This window comes from Nilaparvata lugens, chromosome 4 (genome assembly GCF_014356525.2).
Source record: "Nilaparvata lugens isolate BPH chromosome 4, ASM1435652v1, whole genome shotgun sequence".
Lineage (NCBI taxonomy): Eukaryota > Metazoa > Arthropoda > Insecta > Hemiptera > Delphacidae > Nilaparvata > Nilaparvata lugens.
Genome location: NC_052507.1, coordinates 26147990 through 26158838, shown reverse-complemented (window position 1 = coordinate 26158838; position 10849 = coordinate 26147990). Strand labels below are relative to the sequence as shown.

The 10849-nt window shown below is 34.7% G+C and overlaps 1 protein-coding gene across 1 annotated transcript; it reads right to left on the bottom strand.

Moving 5' to 3' along the window:
* Positions 1-48: 48 nt before the first annotated feature.
* Positions 49-6133, bottom strand: LOC111044549 (GATA zinc finger domain-containing protein 14). The gene is made up of 2 exons (XM_022329728.2): positions 5437-6133; positions 49-1632 (listed from the first exon to the last, which is right to left on the bottom strand). Exon 2 carries the CDS (start codon positions 1500-1502, stop codon positions 831-833), a length of 672 nt encoding a protein of 223 aa, XP_022185420.2. The 5' UTR covers positions 1503-1632; positions 5437-6133; the 3' UTR covers positions 49-830.
* Positions 6134-10849: the final 4716 nt, after the last annotated feature.

The following is a 10849-nucleotide window of genomic DNA, read 5'->3' as shown; positions in this document are numbered from 1 at the left end:
AATGATTCTGGTACCATGATATTGATATATATTTAAACTTTTTCCAGCTTTTCTTAAAACTTTATTCAATTATTTGTTACAATTTAGTAACTACTACTCAATGCTATTATTTCTTATAACTGTCTCTTTGAAAAATACCTATTTCATTTGGCTACTGTAACAGTAACACAGAATGATTGTTTTTACACTTACCGTAATTATTTTGAGCTACACGATACCGACACAACACCCCCAATTTTTCAATCGGTCTTTCAATATTGGCCGATTTGAATCAGGAATAACTTGAAATTGACCAATGGGGTGTCGCATCGGCGTCATGTCATCACAAGATCGGTGTGTGTCTGTAAACTGCCATTTTCTTACAGTGAAAATTATAGGTACCGGTATATTGTTACAAGTTAAATTAAAAATTTACAATTTTTGGAGTATACTCTCTATATAAGGTAATAGTTTATTGTTGACTGGTTGTGAATAAAATATGGTTCCAACACTATAATGTTAGATCAAGTATTATATTAATAAATTTCATTAATTTATTGTAGATTTTATTACATTTTTGTGGTAAAAATTAGTCTACAGAAATTAGATAACAATCGCTTTACAGTAGGCTTAGTTGAACAAATGAGGCTAAATTGAATGATTATTTGTTGGTTTTAAGAGTTATAGCTTGTTATTGCAACCAAGACCAATTAATATCTTTCAGAGTCTGTTCTCCACAGTTACGATTTGCCTACATCAAAGCTGATGGGCTACTTAAGTTGCTGAAGATTCAATCATATTCGATGAAGGTGCTTGAGGAGTATTAGCAGCAGCAGGAGCTGGAGCAGGAGCTATACCAGGAGCTGTAGCAGGAGCTGTAGCAGGAGCTGTAGCAGGAGCTGTAGCAGGAGCTGTAGCAGGAGCTGTAGCAGGAGCTGTATCAGGAGCTGTAGCAGGAGGCTGTGTTGCAGGAGGTGCTGCTGGTTGTTGTGTTGCAGGCTGTTGTGTTGCAGGTTGTTGTGTTGCAGGTTGTTGTGTTGCAGGTGGTGCTGCTGGTTGTTGTGTTGCAGGTGGTGCTGCTGGTTGTTGTGTTGCAGGTTGTTGTGTTGCAGGTGGTGCTGCTGGTTGTTGTGTTGCAGGTGGTGCTGCTGGTTGTTGTGTTGCAGGTTGTTGTGTTGCAGGTTGTTGTGTTGCAGGTTGTTGTGTTGCAGGTTGTTGTGTTGCAGGTTGTTGTGACGCAGGTTGTTGTGACGCAGGTTGTTGTGTTGCAGGTTGTTGTGTTGCAGGCTGTTGTGTTGCAGGTTGTTGTGATGCAGGTGGTGCTGCTGGTTGTAGTGTTGCAGGTTGTTGTGACGCAGGTTGTTGTGTTGCAGGTTGTTGTGACGCAGGTTGTTGTGTTGCAGGTTGTTGTGACGCAGGTTGTTGTGTCGCAGGTGCTGCTGCTGGTTGTTGTGTTGCAGGAGGCTGTGGAGAACTTGGAGTCTGTGGGGATGACTGTCCATTGTTCCAATTTTGCAGTGCATTAGCCCATCTGATCTTAGTTTGATACATGATATTGTGAAATACTGGCAAATTTCTCAAGGGGTAGTTTGACACTGGCTGTGATAGTTTCCAAAACTTGAACAGGCATAGTGTATTCACATTTATGATGAACTGAAAAATGTTTTAAATGAATTAGATAGACATTTCATGTACAATGTAGTATCCTTGAGATTCTTGGCTACAATATTGCTACATAGGCCTATTATCTACAGGCTAAATAAAAAACTTAAAGTCCTTAAAGCTCTCCCTTAATAACTCATCATTTTTTTCAATAGGCCTATAAATTTGTTATCTATAATAGAATAAAGGAAATAATTGGCTGGACTGATGGACTGATTAATTTGAAATTTTGCATATAGATTCTTAATCTTCCAAGGATGGTTATTGACCTATTTTTAATTCTTCAAGATACCAGTGGGTCAAATTTTTAGTCTGTCAAGTATTCAGTTTGTCAAGCTTTCAATTCGTCATGCTTCCTGTTTGTTATATGGTACTTTGCCAACTTTGCTTGAGAGTGGTCATAGGTTGATATAGGTAAAATAGAGTAGGCCTATTCAACGGTTTTATTTTCTATCTTCTCATTCTTCTTCTATCTATATCCTTTTCTCCATATCTGCACTATATAAAGAGTTGGTGAAAAGTATGGAAACAGCTGAATATTTCTTTTAAAAGGAAAATTTGATAATAGGTTGGTTGGATATCCTATTTGATTAAAGAGAACTACTTTTCTGTCGCATCAAAATTTTGGTCCGCCATCTTGGAACCAACATTTTGAATCCAACTTTATTTTTCAAATTGGAAGGTGTTCATATGATACATGATCTCTATACAGAGTTCCAAGAGAAAATAAACTGTGAAAACCGCAAATCGATATTTCAAACCGTTGTTCAAAAGTTATTCACATTCAAAGATTCATAAACCGTTTCGACTATATTAACATAATTTTTCTCAAAAATTCCAAAAATGTATATTTCCAAACTAAAACATTTTATTCCCCATATCGTTCATAGATAAAAAAGTAACAATTTTTTTGTTAATTTGATAACTTGTTTTTTGGCATTAATCGCGAAAAACGCATACTATTAGAACAAATCCAATGATGTATACTGAATGTATTAAAAAAAACTCCAATGGAAAATTCGAAACTGTTTATGATCTGGAAAGAAAACGGAGTTAGCGCTTCAACAACCCATAACTCGCTTATTAGACCACTTAAAAATTTCAGTTGCCACTTTTTCTCACTCTTATAATGATCTCAACAATTGTATTGAGAAATATTGTCCAATTAAATTGAAAAAGTTTACCGAACAGCCTTAAGTTGTAGTAGGCCTACCTATAAGTATAGCTTCTTCAGTCCGACTGCATAGAGTAGGCTAATCTCTAGAACAAGCTACTGCATAAATATAGGTATAAGATACCTTGAACTAGAGATAACTCTACCAGATCATGATCATTCATAATGAAGTGAACTTAAATCTACTGAACCAAATACGTTCAAATTTGACATGTATCTTTAGTTGGTCGCTTTAAGAATGGTTTTGAAAAAAAAATCCAAAGATACGCTTTTTTTACGTTTTTTAGATTTTCCGAGAACTAATAATTTTGAGAGAAAATTTTCAATTTAGTACATAGTTTTATTAGCTAAGGTGAACAATGTTGTGTAAGGCGTTGAAAATTACGCCAAAGATACGCCCAGAATCGTTGTTTTTCTGCTTTTCCTCAGTTTTGTGAGAAGTGATTGACAGAAACAGAAACAGTGGTGTATCCAGAAGGCACCTATGTATTATGGGGATGTATGGATGTATCCCCCTCCCGAAATGGTACCTGAAGTTCTTTGTCCCCAGATAAGCCACTGAATTTAGCTTCTAATGTAATATTTTCTTTATATAGTATAAGTCGAAAGACTTATACCAATGTACCTAAATTACATTGAAAAGATATAGGAAGAATAGATTTTATAGAGCATCAACTACGTCACACCGATGATCTGACTCTGATTAACAAAAGATCGAGGTGCGCTTGGTCACTACTTTGTATTCTGGGTACCTTATTGACTTATACTATACTAAAGGGATGAGAGATAATCGCATAATGATGAGCTGAACAATGAGTGATCTAATGCGTTATAGGGACTAAGATAGCAGGAAAATAAGTTACAGATAGCATTTCAAAGTTAGTCAATTTTTGAAAGGTACTTTCCACCATCCATTATGAAGAAATTCAATGTAGCTTATATTGCTCTAGTTGATTATAGTTTTATAGTTGATCTAGTTTTATACATGTGGTTGATATGAAAAGTATGACTGCCCATAGTAGATCATAATTTATACTCTTTACAATGCTATCAATGTTATCAATGCTCTAGAAGTTTTTTCTAGAAAGTACCCCCAAAATTTACTAGCTATGATCAACGGGAATATTTGGAAAAATGGCGGAAACCTCCCTCCCCACCACCACCACCATAAAACTTACTCTGAGCACTAAAGTAAAATCATGAAAACTTGATAGAAATATTGTGACCCAAGTAAAAACTAAGCCTGTGATGTTAAAGTTCGTTTAAATATTGTTATAGTGCCAAAATTATATCATGCTATATATATAATAAATATTTATAAATAAATGCTATAAATGCGTAGATGCCCATTCAGGGCTACTATGAAATTATTTTTTGAAAAAAAAATTTGAAAAAAATTCAATGTCCAACTAGTGACCCCCTGGATTGGAGAACTCGCTCAAGAACTATAGTATTGAAATATTTGAACCCCGCAACTTTCAAATATACATCAGAGTTGATGAAAATCATGAAAACATCTAAATATTTATCTTTTAAGAATAAGTTGGGAGTAGGTTTCATCCTATTTGAAATGAAAAATAACTCTTTAAATATTACTCTGTCGCTTCAACATCTTTGATCCTCATATGAATCCAAATTCATTTTTTATGAGAAGGTGGTCATTTGATACATGATTTCGATACGGTACTGGAGTTCCTAAAGAGAATAAATACTCTTCAATGTTTCTTTCCATTACGAACTGCTTGTTAATGATCACTTTCAAATACTTCAATTGCAAAGAAAATACATGGTGAAAACGCACATTGAAAAATACCCGTATCATTATTTTGTTGATGTAAAAGTTGTGAATTTATTATGTTGTATATTATCAACCAGAAATCAGGTGTCAGCGCGTGTGAACTTTTGGACAGTTTGAAAATGATAATAATTAGATCGGTATATGTTTCGTACCCAGGAACAATGCTCTAGATTGGTAGGGAGCTTGGCAACAGCCAAGTTATGCGAGTGATACTCGTAGGTGGTGGGCTGAAATATATGCTATATTATTATTTATTGCCTTATAGGTAGCTCAACTAAGAATATATTATCATTTTATCATGAGTTGAATTTTCCCTGAAGCAGTTAGATGTGACTTTCTTTAAATTCAAATTCCAAATTTGAATTCTCAAATTTTAAAATTTGAGCCTCTCTATCTGCGATGAGAATAAAAATTGGAGATGAATATTTGAAAATGTACTATTACCTACTTTCAATATAATTATTATTGTAGAACAGGAGAATTCCGTACAGTATATAAGATATGACATTCGATATCTAGATACAAATTTCAAAATGTAGAGTATTAGACTATAAAAGTTAGATCATTGATACGAGAGCAATGTTAACTAATATTATCGTACTGGTATTATGTCTGTTGCAAAACGGTGTAGTTGATTGAAAAATAATATCACATTTCAGTAATAAGCTACGGTAAACCTAAGTCAATATAAATTTAAATTAATCTCTCAAATTAATAATAACAATGAAATGTACCGTTTACTGTATCACATTCAATACTAGAAATACATTTAAATCTCCATAAGTTACTTCCAAAAATGAATGATAAGAGTTGACTTTCTTACCAGGTGGATGCATCCTAATGGAAGTAATAGTAAGACTTTCAGGTGCATCGTGTATTCCGCAAATGAACTTCCTCCTCTGATTTCGTGCTTTATTATGTGGACAGTCAGTCCTTGGATTCTGTCAAACCTCTACTTCCTAGCATGTGTTTGTGCATAATTGGATCATAAAATTAATGTTGATAACATTTCACTGCAATTACTGGAGCAACTGCTTTTCATTGTACAGGCTTCATCTGACAATATTTCTCAAGATGATTCATGTCCGATGCCCAACATTAAAAGTTCTATTGTTTTTGGTCTAGTTCGTTTAGTTCTACTATGATAGTAATTGTGAACAAATAGAATATGGAATCTTCATTGAAACGATCATGCTTATCCTCCTTTAATGGAAATTAGAGTACCGATATGTTAAATAGAGGAGTAGCTCTATCAATAGAGTATATTCAAACAATTAAATGTAGGCCTGTTCGTGCCCGATCCTTGCTTCAGAGAAATTACTCGTAACGAGTGATGATGGTCTTAATAAATAATTCCAAAGTGAATTTTTATAATATTTCAGCTTGAGAATGAATTTAACAAATGGCACATCAAATACCATGAGCGAATTGAGTTTGTAAGTTCATTTCATAGAAATAGAATTTAACATAAAACACAGGTAGGTAGCCTACCAAATTAATACGGTATATAAATAACACACGATCTTGGCAAATTTCTCGCTTTTAATATGTTGAACTCTCAACAATGTTTTACAATATTATTAATTTTCTAGGATAGTTTAAGCAAATCACCTGTTACCAACACTTTAATTGTTGCCCACAAAATAACGAATATCACAAAGTTTCTATGAAAGTTGATCCCGAAATATTATTATCTCTTGGAAAAATATTAATGACACACTCCACATCCACAATCCTCTACTATTTGATGGTTTTTGGCTTGATCTCTATAAGAGAATGGTCTGGTCTAGGTCATGCTTGGAATACGTATCTATAGACTAATATTGCCTACGCGATATGATTGCATAAGTCATAAAATACCTGTCTCAATATACCACTCATTTTGGAAATATATTCAACCAGTATCTCCACAAATTCATATTTTTGTTTAATATGAAAGCTGTTTTCCCAAGATGAACTTTAAAATAACTTCTTCTACTTTAAATTTTCTTCTACTTTCATAAATTATAATTTTCACATCATACATGAAATAATATAGGCTACTACTTCTTCAATTTATTGATAGACTATCAATATATTAGGCCTATCGTTCGTCCTTTTTTCCATAAGTGTTTTAGGCCTGGGCCCAACACTTAATTCTAAAGTGTTATAGGCCTAACACATAATTCTTTTTACAGTAGTGAGCGTATCATTATTTTTTCGGATGATACTCAAACAGGCTTTTAGTTTGTGCGTGGGTGATTTCATGAGATGATCAAACGTCCAAGCCTACAGCGGGATACGAACCCACGACCAGTAGAGCGCTATCAGACTGAATGGTGCAACGTCTTAGTCGTCTCGGCTAGCCTTTATAAAAGATCTAGCCTGATCTGTAAAAGACCTATTATAATGTTAACCACAGAGCCCATTATTATTAATTTGAGTTCTGAACAAAAAATTAAATTATTTTTATGTTTTAAATATTAAATTATTCTTATGTTTAAGATATTATTAACTAGGTATTACAATTATTAGTGATCCAGAGAAACATGTATACGGTACCTAAACTTACTCTCCTGACCTCGAAGTTTGATTATTTGTGAAAAATGTTCAAATTGAAAATAATTATTAAAATAAAATTTATTATCATCGATACTCTTCTTAAGAATATTCGAAAGTTTCAAGTGCTATCTTATTGATTAAGCAGGCACTGAATTTTTCCGTAAGCCAATAGGATTCCACCATTCCAAATTAATTGGTTTTGCCGCTACATTTAAATCTAAAAAAAAATCTGGTGTAGTACACTCATACAACTTTCCTTGCTCATTGAACTGTAAGCCTCATTCTCAAACGAGAATAATATTTAGGGGAATAACATAATGACGATTGTCGGCAACATATTATTTGAAACTATGATCAGACTACTGTATATGTGTATATACAGAGTGTCCCACCAAGGTTGTGACAGCCGTTAACCATAGATTCTACTCGACATCTCTGACAAAAACTGTTCAGTAAACTTTTTTCCTATCGACCTTAGTTTTCGAAATATATTGATTTTTCGATATTTCCAGAATATGCCTACTTCTGGTCATTAAATACTCAATAACTCGAAAACTACTGGTCGAATTTCAATTTCAAGAGCATTGTTGGAAAGAGAAAAACATTTCAAACAAGATTGATGTAATTTTATTTGTTGTAAGATATCTTGTAGTTTTTTATTAGGTCTTAAACTTGAAAAAATGCTATTCTTCAAATTCAAAGTGAAATTTCAAACCGTTTTTTCTCGGTTTTCTCCTGGTGATTATAGTGGGTTCAATATTTAAAAAACTTCTCCATTCCATAAGCTTTCGAATGAGTATAAATTCGAAAAGGTAAGTTCCATGATAAAGTGTTCAAAACTGCTAATATCTGGAATGAACACCTTCAAAATGAGGAAATTCACAAACAGCATGCATCAAGTGGTGATCCTAGGGTGAAATCACCTGATTTCTCTCTGACAATATTCACAAGTTTTAATCAATATCTTAACATTGTACAGTGATAGGCCTATGACTTTTTCAATAACTTGTATTATTTCCTGTACCATAAATCCTGAATAAGATAACAAGAACAAGTTGAAGGGTACCGGGTTCAGTGTCCAAAAAGACTTTTCTGTGGCAACTAGAAGAAAAAGAAGCAAGCTACTTTTTTGAGAAAGGAACTATTGAGCATCTCAAGTCAATTGAAGTGTTTCCTGAGAGGCGATCAACTATGGGTGGAAGGGCGGTCATTCTGGTGGTCGTTGGAGGAAGGACTTCGTCGCGGAAGAGAGGACGGTGTCGAAGAGCTGAGTCAACTGATGAAGCGCGACGTCAGGCCTATCATAGAAAGAATTCTGAAAAGCGGCGCAGAAAATCCATAGGTGGAGGCTCGCTGTCAGCAGTCAAGCGTCAGGAAGTTAGGAGGCAACATAAACGATACTTACCCACAGGTGACAGAAATTTTGTATTATAATATTTGTGGACTCAAATCAAAAGTAAATGAATTGAATTTTTTGAAATTTCTAGGCAGGTTTGATGTGATTTTTTTGGCTGAGACTTTTGTTGAAGAAAAAGATATTAGTTTTTATGATAATTTTCTCCATAATTTCGATATAAGGTTTGAAGGCGCAGTCAGGCAATCACAATTTGGTAGGGCTAGCGGGGGGTTGCTGATGGGTATAAATAAATTGTCTAAGCGCGATAAACAGATAGATTTTCGAAAAATAAATGATCGTTTAGTTATAAGTATAAATATATCTTCACAGGAAGAGATTAACTTGTTGCCTCTGTACTTGAACTGTAATAACTGGAATAATGAGTTTCTGAATTTGATTAATTATATGTACACTAACTCAGTTTCTAATTTTGTATTAATAGGTGATATGAATGTACGCATTGGAACAGGGCAGGTGGTAAATGATAAAAGCTTACTTGAAAATAACGACAGGATTTCATTGCAGAGAGTTTCCAAAGATAAAGAGTTAAATAATAAGGGACGTAGGTTTTTAGAGCTATGTGAAGATTATAATTTGATTATTCTTAATGGGAGAACACCAAGTGATAGGCTAGGGGAATTTACGTTTATTGGTAGCATGGGAGTAGCGGTTAATGATTTGGTTGCGGTGGTAGGAGATTTGTTGAGTTTTGTGAACGATTTTAGTATAATAGAAGAGTCATACTCAGATCATATGCCGTTGCGTTTGCAGCTCAGAAGTGAAGAATTGAGAAATGAGAAAGATAACAACAGTAGGTCATTTCCGAGAAAGCTAATATGGGGAAGAAGTGATGAGCGTTTGTTTAAAGATCGGGTGACAGAAAGATTGAGAGAATCAGTAACTGACGTTAATGAAGACAATCAGATGGCGATAAAAGAAGTTTTCGATTGCATAGAAAAGGCATAAAGCTCATCATTTCTACAGTGTCAGGGTCATGCTAACTTTAAGCAGAGGTGGTTTGATAACGACTGTAAGAGAGCTCGAGATAGAATGTTTAGTCTGTTGAATCTATTTAGGAAGTGTAACACAGCAGCATTGAAAGATGTATATTGAGGAGAGAAAGATTTACAAGAAACTATGTCAGACTAAACGAGAAGCGTATCATGCGGATATTTACGGAGAGTTGAACAATGCTAATGACACAAAGAAATTTTGGAAGGCGATAGGATCTTTCAAGAAACCATCTAGGCGAGTGGCTACTAGCATAAGCTCAGATAATTGGGTGAAACATTTTCAAAAGCTATTGAATCCACCGTTGAGCGCTGACCCAGTCTTGTACGCAGAGCCGTTGGTTTTCAATGATATTCTTGATCGCGACTTCCAATTGGATGAGTTGAAAGCCCTCTTACGAGAGGCAAAAAATAATAAAGCAGCAGGTCAGGATGGCATCCCCTATGAGTTTTATAAGAATGGCCCAGACGAATTAATGAGAAGAATAACGGTAATATTCAATAATATTTATAAAACGGCAAACGTCCCAAATTCTTTTCGAAAATCAATAGTCTTCCCTCTACACAAAAAAGGAGATGTAAATCAGACTGAGAGCTACAGAGGAATATCTTTCATAGACGCAATAGCAAAACTTTTCGCTGGTAATTTATTGAGCGGATTAGAGAAGTGGGTTCACGTTAACAAAATACTAAACGAATATCAGGCAGGTTTCAGGAAGGGATATTCCACAGTTGACAATATATTCAATTTATTATCAATAGCCAAGTTGAAAATTAGTCGAAAACGAGGTAAACTCTTCTGTTTTTACGTCGACTTCTCTTCCGCGTTCGATACGGTGGACAGACGAGCGCTTTTCTACAAACTCTCGTGCATGGGGGTTTCATCAAAGTTTTTGAAGATACTCAGAAATATATATTTCGGAAATAATGGAACCACTGCACGAGTATGGGGTGAGGATGGTCTGACGGAGGAGTTCAGTACAGGAGTAGGCTTAAAACAGGGCTGTCAGATGAGTCCTCTCTTATTCTCACTTTTTTTAAATGATTTGGAGGGGGAATTGGGAGGAGGAGCAAGAGTGGGAAATCTACGAATAAAACTTCTTATGTATGCGGATGATATTGTGTTACTAGCTGAAACAGAAAAAGAACTACAAGATATGATATTCAGTCTAGAAATTTATTGCAAGCGATGGAATCTGAGAGTGAACTTGAATAAATCGAAAATAATGGTATTTAAAAATGGCGGAAGGCAAGGGAGACAGGAGGAATGGTTTTTTGACGGGAATTGG